Genomic DNA, 19615 nt, shown 5'->3' on the forward strand with positions numbered 1-19615 from the left:
TGTTCAACGACCACTTTTTCTAATTCTTTGGTATAAGAGGAAGAAGGCTAATTGGTATGTAGTTGTTGATGTCTTGTTTATTTCCTGCTTTATGGATTGGGATGGTAGTGGAAGTTTTCAACGGGGTAGGGAAGGTTTTCTGTTATTGATTGGTTTCTAAATGTTTTTATTGGAGCAGTCAGACTATCTTTATAAGTTTTTAGGAAGAACATGTCCAAACCGTATATATCTCTAGACCGTAAGCGTGATAATGTGGAGAGGGTTTTGTTTACTTTTGTTTAATTTATTAATTCTAAACTTGGTCCATCCTGATTAAATGGCAATTATTTGCACTGATTTCAAGGGAAATTTTTATTCAGTTTGTATAGATTGGATGAAATGTTCATTAAAATGATTACTGATGTCCAGACCGTCTGTGACAGTAATGCCATCATTATTTAATGTTTAATGTTGTTCCTTGTTTGCTCTCTTCCAGTGAGTTTGTCAATGCTTTTCCATAACTGTATAATTTTCCCGTTTGAAGCTTTGATTAATATTAAGTGAAAGTCAGCCCTGGCCTTCCAAAGCAGCATTGTAACTTTGTTCCTCAAACTTTTAAAAATCATACGATCCGTATTTAGACCCATTTTAATAGCTCCTTTGAGAGCTGTGTCCCCATTTTTCATTATGGTCCAAATTGTTTCAATAATCCAAGGTATTTTTATATTAGCACTTTTCTTTCTGGGTTTAGTTTTAGTATATTTATAGATAATCTCTTAGATTTTTGTCATTAGGTCATCACAGGCATGTTCGGTGCTAATCCAATTTATGTCACTCCATGGGACAGTTTTAAGTTTTTTCTCTAGTAAGTGTTGGTCTTTTTTAGGGATATAGGGCAAGCTGTTTTGTTTATCTTTTTGGTCGTGATGCCTAAATCTTGACAACTTCCGTGTTATCAGTGTGAGGTTATTGTCTGATAAGCCTGTAAGTAAATTGTACGTTTTTTCTATGAATTCAGGTTTATTAGTAGATAACAAATCCAGCAAGGTTAAGGAGGAATGTGTAATTCTACAAACCCCGTTTCCATATGAGTTGGGAAATTGTGTTAGATGTAAATATAAACGGAATACAATGATTTGCAAATGCTTTTCAACCCATATTCAATTGAATGCACTACAAAGACAAGATATTTGATGTTCAAACTCATAAACCTTTTTTTTTTGCAAATAATTAACTTAGCATTTCATGGCTGCAACACGTGCCAAAGTAGTTGGGAAAGGGCATGTTCACCACTGTGTTACATCACATTTTCTTTTAACAACACTTAATAAACGTTTGGGAACTGAGCAAAAATAATTGTTGAAGCTTTGAAAGTGGAATTCTTTACCATTTTTGCTTGATGTACAGCTTAAGTTGTTCAACAGTCCGGGGTCTCCGCTGTCGTATTTTACGCTTCATAATGCGCCACACATTTTCGATGGGAGACATGTCTGATCTGCAGACGGGCCAGGAAAGTACCCGCACTCTTTTACTACAAAGCCAAGCTGTTGTAACACGTGGCTTGGCATTGTTTTGCTGAAATAAGCAGGGGCGTCCATGATAACGTTGCTTGGATGACAACATATGTTGCTCCAAAACCTGTATGGGCCATTCAGCATTAACGGTGCCTTCACAGATGTGTAAGTTACCCATGCCTTGGGCACTAATACACCCCCATACTATCACAGATGCTGGCTTTTGAACTTTGCGCCTATAACAATCCGGATGGTTATTTTCTTCTTTGTTCCGGAGGACACCACGTCCACAGTTTACAAATATAATTTGAAATGTGGACTCGTCACACCACAGAACACTTTACCACTTTGCATCAGTCCATCTTAGATGAGCTCGGGCCTAGCGAAGCCAGCGGCATTCCATGGGGTTTATGATAAATGGCATTCGCTTTGCATAGTAGAGTTTTAACTTGCATTTACAGATGTAACAACCAACTGTAGTTACTGACAGTGGTTTTATGAAGTGTTCCTGAGCCCATAAATAAATAAATGGTAAATGGGTTGTACTTGTATAGCGCTTTTCTACCTTCAAGGTACTCAAAGCGCTTTGACACTACTTCCACATTTACCCATTCACACACACATTCACACACTGATGGAGGGAGCTGCCATGCAAGGCGCCAACCAGCACCCATCAGGAGCAAGGGTGAAGTGTCTTGCTCAGGACACAACGGACGTGACGAGGTTGGTACTAGGTGGGATTTGAACCAGGGACCCTCGGGTTGCGCACGGCCACTCTCCCACTGCGCCACGCCGTCCCTTGTGGTGATATCCTTTACACACTGATGTCTGTTTTGATGCAGTACCGCCTGAGTGATCAAACGTCTATAATATCATCGCTTACGTGCAGTGATTTCTCCAGATTCTCTGAACCTTTTGATAATTTTACGGACCGTAGATAGTAAAATCCCTAAATTCCTTGCAATAGCTCGTTGAGAAATGTTGTTCTAAAACCTTTTGACAATTTGCTTACAAATTGGTGAACCTCGCCCCATCCTTGTTTGTGAATTACTTAGCATTTCATGTAAGCTGTTTTTCTACCCAGTCATGGCACCCACCTGTTCCCAATTAGCCTGCACACCTGTGGGATGTTCCAAATAGGTGTTTGATGAGCATTCCTCAACTTTATCAGTACTTATTGCTACCTTTCCCAACTTCTTTGTCACGTGTTGCTGGCATCAAATTCTAAAGTTAATGATTATTTGCAAAAAAAAAAATGTTTATCAGTTTTAACATCAAATATGTTGTCTTGTAGCATATTCAACAGGATATGGGTTGAAAATGATTTGCAAATCATTGTATTCCGTTTATATTTACATCTAACACAATTTCCCAACTCGTATGGAAACGGGTTAAGTTCCGTAGTAGGGCTGCTTATCATTTTTGTCATGTAGAGGTCGTTTATAATATCCTCAAGTTTCTTTCTACTTGACTTATTTACCAGTCCAGAGATTAAAGTCCCCCATAACAATAAATTATTTCATACTGTGCCCTTTGAGGATATCTGCAAATTAACTGAGAAAAATGTCTTTAGCTGTGGGCTGTCAGTATGCTACAATTACCTTGAAATACATTTCTGAGGAAAATGTGATTTTAATTCCAACACAACAGATTATCTACTGGGAGGATTATTTGTGCACTTTCAATGTTTCCCTTACATAAATTATAACTCCTCCCTCTCTCCCACTTTTCTGTAAATCTTGTACACCGGAACATTAATCAGAGCAAAAGATGTTGTTGGTGTTAGCAATGTCTCCGATAGACAAAGGTAATCCAAATTAGAGTCTCACAGTAAACAACTCATATGAATGAGGCAGAAAAAAACGCACACTGACCTCCACAAGCAAACGCAACCCAAACATTTCCTAACTCTTTAATGCAAATGCCTGAATACTAAGGCCGCAGCAAACTGCCGTCCTCCTATAAGGGGCCGCAAAAACTCACATGAGATCAATATCCAGAGGGGGGTAGGGTAGCCAGAAATTGTACTCAAGTAAGAGTACTGTTACTTTAGAGATTTATTACTCAAGTAAAAGTAAGGAGTAGTCACCCAAATATTTACTTGAGTAAAAGTAAAAAGTATGTTGTGAAAGTACTGAGTAACTGATTAGTAATCTGTTTGTTTAATGATTACGGCAACAAATAATGCACAAAAACATAAAAATAGCAATGAGCAAATTCAGAGCCAGGAATATATCTTAAGCAACTAAGACAATAATATATACTAAATAATAATACATTAAAATAAAAAAAATAAGGCAAATTGAGCCACAATAACTTAACAGGACCATAGGCTCAGTAGGCATCGATTGATTGATTGAAACTTGTATTAGTAGATTGCACAGTACAGCACATATTCCGTACAATTGACCACTAAATGGTAACACCCCAATAAGTTTTTCAACGTTAATCAATTACTTAAAAAATGACAGAGTCGAGGTGATCTACCTCATATATACACATACATACACACACATATCATATATACATACATTTATATATACAGTATATAATTTATATTTATTTATTTTGCTGTTTTTGTTCACATGTTAAAGGTGTTTTAATGAATATACATGCATGTTTAAGATATAGATTCCTATCTTTCATGAAGACAAAAATATAAGTTGGTGTATTACCTGATTCTAATGACTTGCATTGATTGAAACCAGACAGTAGTGCTGATAACGTCCACGTTTTCAAATGGAGGAGAAAAAAAGTTCCTCCTTTCTGTCTAATACGACATGAAAGTCGTTGGTTTTTGGCATCTTATTTGTCCAGCTTCCATATTCGTTTTTATACACTTTATAAGAAATACATTGGCGGCAAACTTCGTAGCTTGCTAGCTTGTTTGCACTGGCTTTCGGAGACTCTTATTTTGTTAGCGCTGGCGCTATGGAGCAGCACTTTTATTGTGAAGACAGGAACTGTGCAATCAGTCTTTATGCTTTTGACGGGTAGTACGGTTTAAATAAAAAGTGTCTTTTTTCCTTTACACTTTTGATTGATTGATTGAAACTTTTATTAGTAGATTGGACAGTACAGTACAGTACATATTCCGTACAATTGACCACTAAATGGTAACACCCCAATAAGTTTTTCAACTTGTTTAATTCGGGTTCCACGTGTGACGGTCATGTGACCGCCTATCTCTGTTTGATTGGTCCAACGTCACCAGTGACTGCATGTGATTGGTGAAACGCAGTAGATCCTACTTTGAAGGTCTGTCTGACAAACCAAAAAAAACACTAACAGATCGATAAAAATCAGTAGCGAGTAGCGAGCTGAATGTAGATAAATGGAGCGGAGTAAAAGTATCGTTTCTTCACTATAAATAAACTCAAGTATAAGTAAAAGTATGTTGCATAAAAATTACTCTTAGAAGTACAATTTATCCCAAAAGTTACTCAAGTAGGTAACGGAGTAAATGTCGCACCTTACTACCCACCTCTGTCAATATCTGATGGTCCAATCAGAATTAAAATTAGCACTTCACAGTACTCCTCCTTGTAGAGACATATTTCAACATGTTTAGACCAAGACCACGCCTTGCAACTGACCATCAGTACCTCGCTTCTGTGAGGCTCCAAATAAGATGCCCCCAGAGGGCCGTAGGGGGCCATGGGGACTTCCAGTATTAGTAAAGATCGGATAAAATGATCAATTATCTGATGCATCACGAATGGAATGTGGACGATGCTGAATTGATGGACAAATGTCCACATATCAATTATTAACACTGGACTAAAATGCATACCTGGCACGGACAAACACAGAGAAGGGAGGACGAAAGGAGAGCATGCTAACGGCGGCACTAAGTTAGCTTGAATGTGAAGTAGAGAAACAAGAATAGAATAAATCTTTGTACACTTCAACAGATGCCTAACAGAAACTGCGTTGCATCAGAGAGTAACCAACTAAGAAGAGTAAAATAGCAAAGTATATTAATAAGTCAGGAAAGACAATAATATCCACACAGTCAGGCAACACATCTCTCAGCGATAGATAGTAAGAATGAGTAGATAGACGACGCGTCTTTGAGCCGCAAGTTTATGGCAAATATAATACATGTTATAATACACAATATATATTAACAATATAATGATATATAGTTTAATTAAAGGTGCATACATTATCTATTTATAAGTATATCATAGCTCCTGAATTTCAATTTAATCGTAAGGTGACCAAAAAGTCCAATCTGTAAGTATTAGCATCTTTATAAATGCTTGAACAATACACAAATTTATAGCTAGATGGCAGCAGTGCTCGATAATCAACAGGCTGACTAGCAAAGATAAAGTGTATACAGCCTTTGTTTTTACTTTAAATGTGGTCAGTAATTAGGATATGGAATACCCTTAACTCAGTGGTTCTTAACCTGGGTTCGATCGAACCCTAGGGGTTCGGTGAGTCGGGCTCAGGGGTTCGGTGGAGGTCGAAACACACCCGACTCATCGTGTATATGAAAACTTCTCCCCTATCTGTGTACTAGGGATACGGCAACAGCAGAAGTCAGACTGATTTGCAGGTGTGTAATTTGTTGTGAGTTTATGCACTGTGTTGGTTTTGTTGGTTGAACAAGGTGATGTTCATGTACTGTTCATTTTGTGCACCAGTAAAAAAAACATAGTAGCACTTTAGTATGGGGAAGATATTCACCATTAATTAGTTTCTTATTAACATGCAAATTACTAACATATTGGCTCTTTATACTAGTCATTATTAAGTACTTATTAATGCCTTATTCGGGATGGGCTTATTATAACCCTAACCCTCCAACCCTGACCCTAACCAAATAACTCTAAATTAAGTCTTTGTTACTTAGAATATGTTCCCTTATTGTCCAAAAAACTCTAAATTAAGTCTTTGTTATTTAGAACATGTTTTCCATACTGAAGTGTTACCAAAAACATATGACTTTGTCTTGAATTTGTAAAAAAAAAAGGAGGGTTCGGTTAATGCGCACATGAAACTGGTGGTTTTCGGTACCTCCAACAAGGTTAAGAACCTCTGCCTTAACTAAAAAAATCTCTTTATTTGGAGCAAGTGCAACAACCAGCTTGACACATACAGATAAATCAACTAATCTGATCAGGTTCACAATAGTATATCAACTTAGGAGGCGTGTGAACAATTTTTGTCCCACTGGGGAGACATGACAGAAAATAATTGAGAACCAATCCATTATATATACAGTTTAGCTTAACTATACATATTGTCTATTCCTTTCTCGCTCTATTAGAAAATGGCAACACTGCAACAAGAAGTAAACAAACTTTAACAAAAAAACAATTGTGAATTATTATAAGAGTCAACATATTAAACATGTCACGAGAACTACAACATTAGTAATTGCTGAGATTTGGAAAATGGTCAGATTGCTTCTTGCGACTCCTTTTCGGTAATTACAATTTTGCAAGCATATTCACGCGACGTTCCTTCATGTAACTTATTCAACATGTCTGAAAACAAATACCACATGGCATGATCAATGCCCTGACAATCTTTTGGCATATTTGAGAAAAATTTAGGGTAGTGTGGGAGGAGTGCCTGTTTCCCATGTTAAAACCAAGTTTTAATTTTGTCAGAAAGGGAACATTGGGCTGACTCAATTTTGTATGGAAGAAAAAAAGGCTGCTAAGCGCTTACCATTTGAGGAAGTTTGGTGAATAATCAAATCTAAACATATTATCGTCGTCCTCCACGTAGTTCTCGTTCAACAACGTGTACAGCTCCTTCAGCTGTGAAAACATGACAAACTTCATGAATTTTGTGACATGTTAAAATCTGTGCACTTGAGACATGTGCTGTACTCACAACATCCGCATTGCTGAGATCCAAAGTGTCCCACATGAAGCCTTGAGGTAAGGAATAGGGCTCTTGCCTGATGTTCTCCTTGTCAGCTTCGATCGGGCCGTGGCCTGTTACCACCTCATCTGCACACAAAAAAAACTATCAAACCTATGTCATTGCTTATCAGACAGCCACTTTATATTTAGTTTTTCCACTAAAATGTCGCCTGTTGGTGTAGACAAACTCCATTAGTTTGTTGGCAATCTTCATGCAAAACCAGATTACACTAATGCCACAAAGTGTGCCAAGTATGGGAGCGACAAAGTTGTCTCGACAATGTTCTGCCTTTATAGGTAGTATCAGAGCTGAAACAGAAAAGAGCATGTGCTTTTTACACATGCGCGCACAGACATTTATAAAAAACAAAACACAACTGTCCTGACATTAAAGTATTCTCATACACTTCAATTCCTGCAATTTTTTCTTGCAAACCTGGCAATAGTCCACCCCTTCGGTGTATCAGAGGAGGGACATAAGGGAATTCCACAATACCAAGACAGGGACGTAACATGGATTACACTGCTGTGTTGAAAGCACATTCCCTGTACAAACATACATACACACATACTGTACATATACAAGCACAGATGCATACATACACTAATGCATACAATCACATTTCATCAAACATGTATTAATGTTGTTCCCCTAGGAGAAACTGGGTGAAACCCAGCACACTGACAAAGCTTAACCAACTGTTACTATAACAATCTACAAGGTTAATACAGTTCGCTTCTCCTTCTTCCCCTCCATTTATCGACTTTCTTTTGTATTTCAAGTAGAGCTGGGCGATATATCGATATACACAATATATCGCGGATGTGTGTCTGTGCGATATAGAAAATGACTATATCGTAATATTTGAGTATACGTTCTCACGCAGTAGCTTTTAGCTGCGGGCATTACACTACAGGCTCTTCTCACTCTTTCCGGTCTCTCCTTCTCACAGACAAACAGGCGCACATTCTTTCACGTCATACGTCACATACGTATACGCCCTAGCCCAGCAGAGAGGTAGCAGACTGGGTAACGTTAGCTGTGATGCTAACGAAGCCGTAAGAGTGGTAATACAAGAGAAAGAAGGTGCGGATCTGGTAACAAATGAAGGAAGACTTAATTCCCAATAAAAACAGCAGGGGGTCCATCGTCTGGCGGTGGTTCGGCTTCAAGTGGGAATATGTGGAACAGACAACCGTAATTTGTCAAGTGTGGGGCAAAAGCATTGCTATAAAAAGTAGCATTACTGCTAATATGTAGCATCATTTGAAAAGTCACTCGCTAGAGAATGAAGAGAATTTCATAACGTCTGTAGTAACCTACCACATAGTGAAGAATGAATACTATTTGATTTCCAATTATGCAGCTCATTTTATTTGACACTTAAAATGTCTGACAATCTTACACTTTCTGTTTTGGAAATGACATGAATGTTTGTGTCACTGCTTAATAACTTTAATAAATACACTTTTGGTGTACCCCGCCTTCCGGTCAATTGACTTAGTTGTGATTTCCCTCTCTGCATGAAAGTTTAAAAGTAGCATATATGAATGCAGTATGAAGAAGTATGTTTTAATGTAAACACATAGAGTTGTAGCTGAGATAGGCACCAGCGCCCCCCGTGACCCCAAAGGGAATAAGCAGTAGAATATGGATGGATGGATGGACATATAATCATCATACTGCTGTGATTATATGCATCATGTGTTCATTCAAGGCCAAGGCAATATATCGTAATATATATTGTATATCGCGATATGGCCTAACAATATTGAGATATTAAAAAAAGGCCATTATCGCCCAGCCCTAATTTCAAGTTATCATAACATATGTGTACTCTTGCATTTGAAACAATTGTGTTGCTGATAATATTAATAATTAGTTATTATTCATTATCAACAGTGCTATTTTGTATTGGTAATTGTATTGCTACATTTGTAGTGCAATAATGTTCATTGTCTTTTCTGTGTTATTAATATTTACTTCACAAAATGCTTCTTTGCCATCACTTTTCGTTTAATATTTGTACATGTCGTATTTGATGATGCTGTTTTGTTCTTGTTGTTATAGTTATTGTTGTTGTTGTCTCTCTGTCTTAGTCCCCTCTTGTGCCCCCTTCTTTCTTTTTTTCCTCTTTCTATCCCTTCCTGTGCCAAACATTAATGAAAATCCATTTGATAAAATCAAATACAAATAAGACAACAAGAGAAGTATCCCACACTTCTCTTTTGTAAAATAAATCTGTACAGCAAATATGGGCATCCACATCAACAAAATGATTTGCCTGAGAAGCTGGACAAGACAAAAAAATAATGATTTTAAAGATGATCAAAAATGCTTGGAGGATGTGGCTAATGGGACTTATTTTTATGATAGAGTGATTGGAGCACATACTCAAATTTGGTGGTGTAGAAAAGTTACAATCAAATTTAATTAGCTTCATGGCATGGCCTCTTAACTTAATGTGAATGATTATGATTTATGACACCTGTTGACTTACCTGAGCCCATTCAAATAGGGCTCATGTGAGGCAGTCATTAGACTGGTAAAGTCAAAGGAACTCAGCACAGATCTGAAAAAATGAATCATTGACTTGAACAAGTCAGGAAAGTCACTTGGAGCCATTTCAAAGCAGCTTAAGGTCCCAAGAGCAACTGCGCAGACAACTGTTTGTAAGTATAAAGTGCATGGCACAGTTTTGTCATTGCCACGATTAGGAAGAAAACACAAGCTATCACCTGCTGCTGAGAGAAAATTGGGCAGGATAATCACTAAGTGGCCTAATGGTTAGAGTGTCCGCCCTGAGATCGGTAAGTTGTGAGCTCAAACCCCGGCCAAGTCATACCAAAGACTATAAAAAAAAAATGGGACCCATTGCCTCCCTGTTTGGCACTCAGCATCAAGAGATGGAATTGTGGGTTAAATCACCATAAATGATTCCCGGGCGTGGCACCGCTGCTGCCCACTGCTCACCTCACTTCCCAGGGGGGGATCAAGGGAATGGGTCAAATGTAGAAGACAAATTTCACCACACCTAGTGTGTGTGTGTGACAATCATTGGTACTTTAACTTTTAACTTTAATCAAGAGTTAACTGAGAACCACCAAAAAGCAGGTCTGCAATGAATTGGAAGCTGCTGGAACACAGGTGTCAGTGTCCACAGTCAAGCGTGTTATGCATCCCCATGGACTGAGAGGCTACCATGCAAGAAGAAAGCCCTTGCTCCAGAAGTGACACCTTAAAGCTCCTCTAAAGTTTGCTCCTGATCACATGGACAAAGATAAGACCTTCTGGAGGAAAGTTCTGTGGTCAGATAAAACAAAAATTGAGCTGTTTGGCCACAATACCCAGCAATATGTTTGGAGGAGAAAAGGTGAGGCCTTGAATCCCAGGTGGTGGTAGTATTATTCTCTGGGCCTGTTTTGATGCCAATGGAACTGGTGCTTTCCAGACAATGAAAAAGGAGGATTACCTCCAAATTCTTCAGGACAACCTAAAATCATCAGCCCGGAGGTTGGGTCTTGGGCGCAGTTGGGTGTTCCAACAGGACAATGACTCCAAACACACATCAAAAGTGGTAAAGGAATGGCTAAATCAGGCTAAAATTAAGGTTTTAGAATGGCTTCTAAAACCTTCAGCATTGTCCACATTGAGAACATGTGGACAATGCTGAAGAAACAAGTCCATGTCAGAAAACCAACACATTTAGCTGACCTGCACCAATTTTGTCAAGAAGAGTGGTCAAAAATCCAACAAGAAGCTAGTGGATGGCTTATTGCAGTGAAACTTGCAAAGAGACATGTAACTAAATATTAATATATTTGGTTACATAATTGTAGCTGAGATAGGCACCAGCGCCCCCCGTGACCCCAAAGGGAATAAGCGGTAGAAAATGGATGGATAGATAATAAATTCATAAAAGAACCAAACATCATGAATGGTTTTTCTTACAAACAAGTATGTGCTCAAATCACTCTATCACAAAAAAATAATTGTTGTAGAAATTATTGAAAACTCAAGACAGCCATGACATTATGTTCTTAACAAGTTTAACCTTTTGCCCACAACTGTAATATCTATATTATATACATATATATATATATTTCGAATAGAATACGTTGTGCGATTTAGAATCGATTCTCTTTCTTTCTTTTTTTTTAAATCAAATTTTTTTTTTTTTTTTTTTTTTTTTTTTTTTTTTTTTTATCAATCCAACAAACCTTTACACAGCAATACCATAACAATGCAATCCAATTCCAAAACCAAACCTGTCCCAGCAACACTCAGAACTGCAATAAACAGAGCAATTGAAAGGAGACACAAACACGACACAGAACAAACCAAAAGTAGTGAAACAAAAATGAATATTATCAACAACAGTATCAATATTAGTTATAATTTCAGCATAGCAGTGATTAAAAATCCCTCATTGACATTATCATTAGACATTTATAAATAAAATAAAAAAAGAAAAATAGTGTCACAGTGGCTTACACTTGCATCAGATCTCATAAGCTTGACAACACACTGTGTCCAATGTTTTCACAAAGATAAAATAAGTCATATTTTTGGTTCGTTTAATAGTTAAAACAAATTTACATTATTGCAATCAGTTGATAAAACATTGTCCTTTACAATTATAAGAGCTTTTTTTTCAAAAAAATCTACTACTCTGCTAGCATGTCAGCAGACTGGAGTAGATCCTGCTGAAATCCTATGTATTGAATGAATACTGAATCGCGTTGAATCGAAAAAATTTATATATTATCGAATCGTGACCCCAATAATCGAATCGTGGGACACCCAAAGATTCGCGGCCCTAATATATATATATATATATATATATATATATATATATATATATATATATATATATATATATAATGTAATATGTTCAATAATTACCGTATTTGATCAATTTAATCAATTCTGTGACTGACTTCTTCCGCGCATTGATTTCAGTTTCCATAGCATCGCACATCCGACAATGTGTGTTCCTACATCTGGATACAAAATGCTTTTGTGTGTTCTAATCATGGCTGACTTGGTAACAAACAACGAAGACAACTATTTTTGGACATATGAAGATTCACAACTTTATCCTTTTCAACCTAAATGAACAGGGAATGAACTGCTGATTCTAAAAGCGAGCACGAAGAACAGGGTGAAACGGAAGCCGCTAGAGTGAGGTGAAAGCGACTCGAAACTGAAAATGTGGAATTTGGAGACAAGCTATTTCGACATAAATGGCTTGCTTAGCCCAGATAAACCACAAAAATCATCCCCGGACAGCAGGACAAAAGAGACAACTGTGCATCGAGTGAATCACTCATTTTATATTGATCATGGTAAATGCAGCACGTCATGCGTGTATCATGACAGACAGCATACGCAAAGACTGGCCGTGCACAACCAAAACATGAAATGTGGCCTAATACTTTACAGATACTGTAATATGGTTGTTCATGTTGTTTAGTCAGAACAGATAGGTGCCTTATCACATTGTTTTGTGCATTACAAACTCAAGCTAGCTCAACTCTTGTCATAGTTAGCTTTTACGGCTAATACCAAAGCACCTCGATGTGTTACTACGATCGAAAAAGAGTTCCTGAGTGCTTGATCTTACAATAACAATGTCACTACAGTTTGGTTACTATACAGATTACAGAACGTAAATTACGTTTTTTAAATGCATTTTTAAGTGATTTAGAAGAGAATTGATTGCTCCTATTAGCTGCGTTACTTGCTACCTAGAACGAGCCGAAGTTAAAATGGAAAAAAAAATTAAAAATGTGTTTTCTTATCTCTCATAATGATTGTGAATGATAGGCAAAATTCCCCCAAAAAGTTCAGTTCTCCTTTAAGAAAAAGACACTGTGTACGGATAATTGTGTTAAAGCCATTAATTTGTATTAAGTTGAGGTAAGGTTGCGCGATATAGACGATAAAAATTATAAAGATTTGGCCAACAATATTTTTTTTTAATACCATCGTTATATTGTGATAATGTATGTTGATGACTTGCGATGAGGTGGCGACTTGTCCAGGGTGTACGCCGCCTTCCGCCCGAATGCAGCTGAGATAGGTTCCAGCACCCCCCAGCGACCCCAAAAAGGGACAAGCAATAGAAAATGGATGGATGGATGGATGGATGGATGGATGCTGATGACACATTGAACCGCGTCCTCAAGCAGCTCTATGGTCCTTGCTATTGGCTAACATCCCTACGCAGTGCAAAGCCACTCTAAGTCAGTAATGTTCCCCTTTATGGGAATAAATAAACAGTTTTTTTACAAGGAGCTGACACATTCCTATCAACCTTTAGGCCCCACACCAGCACTGATAGAGCTCTGACCAAAGTGAAAAGTCTCAGTCTTGTTCCTGCTGGAACAAAGCACTGCCTTTGACACAGTTGACCATACTATCTTATTACAGAGGTTAGAAAACTGGGTGGAATATCTGGTTCTGCTCTAACTGGTTCAACTGTATTGAAATTGGTAACTGTGTTTCTGACTAAATGGCTATGGCCAGTAGGGCTCGATTCTCTGACCCCTATTGTTCAACTTGTACATGCTGCCACTAAGCAAGCTAATACGCAGCTTCAATGTGTTCTACCACAACTTTGCAGATAAATAAATAAATGATAGATGGGTTGTACTTGTATAGCGCTTTTCTACCTTCAAGGTACTCAAAGCGCTTTGACATTACTTCCACATTTACCCATTCACACACACATTCACACACTGATGGAGGGAGCTGCCATGCAAGGCGCCAACCAGTACCCATTAGGAGCAAGGGTGAAGTGTCTTGCTCAGGACACAATGAACGTGACGAGGTTGGTACTGGGTGGGATTTGAACCAGGGACCCTCGGGTTGCGCACGGCCACTCTTCCACTGCGCCACGCCAGATGACACTGATATCTATGTGTTACTGGCGACAGGTGAATGTCAGCCTGTTGATTTAGTTTGTCGCTGCATTGAACAAATCAGTGTGTGGATCGAAAACAATTTGCTTCAACTAAACGCAGACAAAACCAAAATCATTGCCCTTGCCCCACAGAAGCAGAGAGAAAATGTTATTAGGCACTTTAAAACTCTCTCCCTGTAACCAAGTAGTCAAGGTAAAAATGGACACACCTTTGAACTTTAACAGCCACATTAAGTCAATAACATCAGCAGCTTTATACCACACATTGGCAAAATCTAATGAATTCTGTCCAAAATGGATTTAGAAAGACTTATCTATGTCTTTGTCTCCAGCAGGTTAGACTACTGTAATGGCCTTCTCACTAGGCTCTGGAAATGAGCTGTAAAGCAGCTGCAGTACATCCTGAATGCTGCTGCTCGAGTCCTCACTAGAAGCAGGAAATATGACCATATTAGTCCAGTGCTTCAGTTGCTGTAATGGCTTCCTGTTGCTCAGAAAGAAGAAATTGTAAAACTGCTCTGCTTGTGTACAAATATTTTCATGGTCTTGCGCCAAAATACATCCCTGACATGTTAGAACCATTTGAACAAAGGAAGTGGTCTCCTGCTGATGCCCAGAATCAGGACCAAAGAAGGCGAGGCTGCGTTTCAGTTTTATGCTTCTAAAAATCTGGAATAGTCTTTGAGAAGATGTGAGACAGGCCTCAATGTTGGCAATGTTTAAATCCAGGCTTAAAACACTTATTTAATTGTGCATATGACAAATCAAATTATTTCATCTACACTCTTTGATTTTAATTTGAATTATTATTATTTTGTAATTTAAATTATCTTTTTTTTTTTCTTTCATTTTTGGCCTTTTTGTATCTTTCTGTAAAGCACTGTGTGTAGAAATTGTGTTCTATTCAAGGAGAAAGATTTCAGTGATTTTTGCAGTTCTTCAGTTGAAATAGTGTTGTCTAAAGAATTCTGATGATTTGGACTCAGTTGAGGTAAGTTTAATGAGGTAAAAAAATCATTTAAATCATTAACCGATATAGCTGAATTAGATTTATATAATTCTGAATAAGTCTTTGAAGACATTATTGATATCCTTTAGATCTGTACATGTTTCACCTGTTTTTGAGCATATTTTGTGAATAGCAGCTTTGGCTTGATCTCCTTTGAGCTGTCTAGATAGAAGTTTTTGTGGTTTATCGGATATTTCAAAATGTTTTTGTTTATTTTTCAGCAGCAGTTTAGATACTTCCCCATGAAGAAGAGAGTTGTATTCATTTTTCAGTTTCAGCATCTTATTGTAATCAGACTGCAAAAGAGAATTTATATGAATTTTTTCCATTTCTTTAATTTCTTTTTCTAATTCTCTCTGCCTTTTTCTTGTTTCTCTTTGTTTTGAGATTTCAAATGAAATGATATATCCTCTCACAGTAGCTTTAAGAGCTTCCCACAATGTGGAGTCTGAGACCTCTCCGTTATCATTCACCTCAATAAAATCTTGGATAATCTTGTTTATATACTCTTTAAAATCTTCATATAATAATAGTTGTGGATTAAATCTCCATTTTTGTTTGATTTTAAGGAGATCAATTTGAATCTGCAAACTCACAGGACTGTGATCTGATATTATTCTACTATGGTACTCAGGATTACTGACATTGGAGAGGGCAGAGCCTTCCACTAAAAAGTAATCAATTCTCGTGTAGGAATTGTGTACAGCAGAGTAAAATGAATACTCCCTTTTATTAGGGTGTTTTACTCTCCATATGTCTATGATATTTCTTGATCTCATAAGATTATTAATAGTTTTAGTTGAGTTAGCAATTACATGAGATTTAGTTGACAATCTATCTAAAGTGGGGTCCAAAAGGCAGTTAAAATCACCACCAATGTAGATATGAGAGGAGCTATCATCAGGAAGTAGACCAAAGACTCGATGATAAAAGTTTGAGTCATCAGTGTTTGGTCCATAGATATTCAAAAAAGTTACTGGATAGGATGTAATATGACCATTCAATAAAATAAATCTCCCATTAGGGTCAATTATTTTTGATGTAAGTATGAAAGGCACATTTTTATGAAATAAAATAGCTACACCTCTAGCTTGTGAAGTAAAGGGTGCGTGATAAACCTGAGATATCCAGCTTGTTTTAAGTTTGTGTTGGTTGTCTTTACAGAGATGTGTTTCTTGTAAGAATACAACATCTGCTTTTAATGAATTTAAATGTGAAAAAACCTTCCCTGCTTTAATAGTTTTGGCTAAGCCCCTAACATTCCATGAAACTAGTGTGATTTTTTTCTTACAAGTTGACATTATGGTGTTTAGGTTTTTTTTTTTTTTGTCCTTACATGAAAAAAAAACCTTAGTAATTAGTAAGTTGAAATATGATTGTACATCTTGTACATTATGTGTTTATATAGGACACCTGGGTCTAAGGTAGAAGCATTTCATGATAGTCTGGAAGAATTACTGTGTAAGGTAAAGGAAAAGAAAACATTCGTCATGTGTGGCGACTATAACATAGACCTGCTAAGCTCACCCAGAAATAAATCAGCAAGAGACTTCTTGGATCTGGTATATAGTAGAGGGCTTTATCCATTGATCACCAAACCCAGTAGAATATCGACAAATTGTGCAACATTAATTGATCACATCTTTATAAATGACATAGAAAATAACATAAAAAGTGGATTAATAATTAATGATACAAGTGACCACTTACCTGTGTTTCTTACTTATGACTGTCAAATGTCTAGAAAGAGGGAGGAGAAAACCCATAGGTATACAAGGAAAAGGACTGAAGAGGCAATAAATAAATTTAGGAAGGACTTATTTGAAGCAGACTGGAATGAAGTGTATGTGGGAGAGGCAAATGCTGCATATGAGGCTTTTCTTAATATTTATTTATCATTGTATGAAATACATTGTCCGAATGTATGGAAACAAAGACACAGCTACAATATAAAGCCTTGGATTATTAAGGGACTACAGAATGCTTGTAAAAAGAAAAACAAACTTTATAGAGACTTTATAAAAGTAAGAACAAATGATGCTGAAACGAAATATAAGGTTTACAAAAACAAATTGATAACAATAATGAGACAAGCTAAAAAAGACTATTACAATAACTTACTAGAAAACAACAAAAACAATATTAAAGGAACCTGGAATATTCTGAACAAGGTAATAGGTAAAACATCGGGGCCTACAAACCCACCAAGCTATTTTATAAATGAGGATAATAAGATGATAACAAATATGAAAGAAGTAGCAAATGGATTCAATTCTTTTTTTGTGAATGTTGGACCCAAATTGGCAGAGAGTATTGAAGAACATAAAGATATACAGAGTGGATGGAGAGGGGGAAGCAAAGTGCTACAGTCCATGCTTTTAGGAGATGTTAGTGAAAATGAAATTCTATCGGTTGTAACAAAACTGAAAAATAAGGCATCAACAGACAGTGATGGTATTGACATGATAATTGTAAAAAAGACTTTTGACTGTATCATCAAACCTCTATGTTATGTTTTTAATCTCTCTTTTCAAACAGGGACTTTTCCAAATAGAATGAAGGTAGCAAAAGTAATTCCACTCTATAAAACGGGAGATAAACATATATTTACTAATTACAGACCAGTGTCACTGCTGTCACAATTTTCTAAAATAATTGAAAAAATATTTGTAGAAAAATTAGACAGTTTTATTGAGAAGAACATGCTGTTGAGTGAGAGCCAGTATGGATTCCGAACTAATAGATCCACTGCTTCAGCTGTAATGAATATAATGGAGGATATAGCAACAGAAACTGATAATATGAAATACACTATCGGTGTGTTTATTGATCTTAAAAAAGCATTTGACACAATAGATCATTCTATATTATTGTCCAAGTTGCATTCACTTGGTGTGAGAGGAGTAGTTTTAGAATGGCTAAGAAGTTATTTAGATAATAGACAAGAGTTTGTGGATTTTTTGGGTAATACATCTGAACAAATGAGGATTGAATGTGGAATTCCACAAGGTTCAGTTTTGGGACCTAAATTGTTTATTTTGTATATTAACGATATATGTGAGGTATCAAAGTCATTGAAATTTGTTTTATTTGCGGACGACACCAACTTTTATAGTTCGGGACATGACTTAAAAGCGTTATTGATACTTATTGAACAGGAAATGATTAAACTTAAGAGATGGTTTGATGTCAACAAATTATCATTAAATGTAAAAAAAACAAAGTTTATGATTTTTGGTAAGAGGAAAAGAGAGGACACCATCAAACTGTCGATAGATGGAATTGATATTGAAAGGGTTTCTGAACTTAGATTTTTAGGAGTGATACTGGATGACGGTCTGACATGGAAATCTCATATTGCACATGTACGAAAAAAGATGTCTAAGAGTATTTTTATATTAAACAAGGTAAAATATATGTTAGATTATAGAGCAATGCGCATATTGTATTGTGCACTTATATTGCCATATATCAGCTACTGTGTGGAAGTGTGGGGGAACACATATAAGAGTAACATAAAGGCATTGTATCAATTACAGAAAAGAGCTATAAGGATTATTCATAAAGTAGATTACTTAGAACACACTAACATTTTATTTATTAACTCTGGACTATTGAAACTACAGGAGCTAGTAAAGCTACAGACATTGTGTGTCATGTTTAAGGCTAGAAGTAAAACATTACCAGCAAATTTACAAAAAATGTTTGTCATCACTTCTGAGAATACAGAGCATAGAAGAAAAGGTCATTTCAAACAACAATATTCAAGGACAACTTTAAAGCAAATGTGTACATCAGTGGTGGGGGTAAAATTGTGGAATTCTCTTTACAACGAGATAAAAAACTGTAAAAATATATTCCAATTGAAAAAAATATATAAAGATAGAACGATAAGATCATATGGACAGACATAAGTGTTTACATTTTGTTTTTTTATTTATTATTTTACTTATTTTTTGTCTGGTTTGGTATTTGCTCTGTATCATTCCGTGAGGTGTATATTATATTATTACTATTATTTTCTTGGTTTGGTTTATACTTTATGAAGTTTTGCACTTGTTGTGTTTTTCTTGTGTTTTTTGTTTTTGATTGTTTCATCACATTTGGATATATGTGTCGGCTTAAATGATATTCATGAAGTAAGATAAATGTATTATGTCAAAGGGGGCAGGAAATTATAAGATTTTCTTCATCCTGCTCCTTCTCAGGAATTGTGTGAATTTAAATTGTATAATTGTGATATAATTATTTATCGTTCTAAATGCACATCAATGAATGAGATAAATAAAAATGAAA

At 36.5% G+C, this 19615-nt stretch overlaps 1 protein-coding gene across 1 annotated transcript in view; it reads right to left on the reverse strand.

Annotated features, from left to right (window-relative positions):
- nmt2 (N-myristoyltransferase 2) overlaps nucleotides 1–19615 on the reverse strand; it is a 45513-nt gene that overhangs the window by 11284 nt on the left and 14614 nt on the right. The window contains exons 4-5 of the mRNA XM_061915633.1: nucleotides 7350–7468; nucleotides 7182–7273 (exon numbers count right to left, since the gene is read on the reverse strand). Of these exons, the coding sequence (XP_061771617.1) occupies nucleotides 7182–7273; nucleotides 7350–7468 (211 nt within the window). The remainder of the gene's footprint in view (nucleotides 1–7181; nucleotides 7274–7349; nucleotides 7469–19615) is intronic.

Source organism: Nerophis ophidion, linkage group LG11 (assembly GCF_033978795.1).
Source record: "Nerophis ophidion isolate RoL-2023_Sa linkage group LG11, RoL_Noph_v1.0, whole genome shotgun sequence".
NCBI lineage: Eukaryota > Metazoa > Chordata > Actinopteri > Syngnathiformes > Syngnathidae > Nerophis > Nerophis ophidion.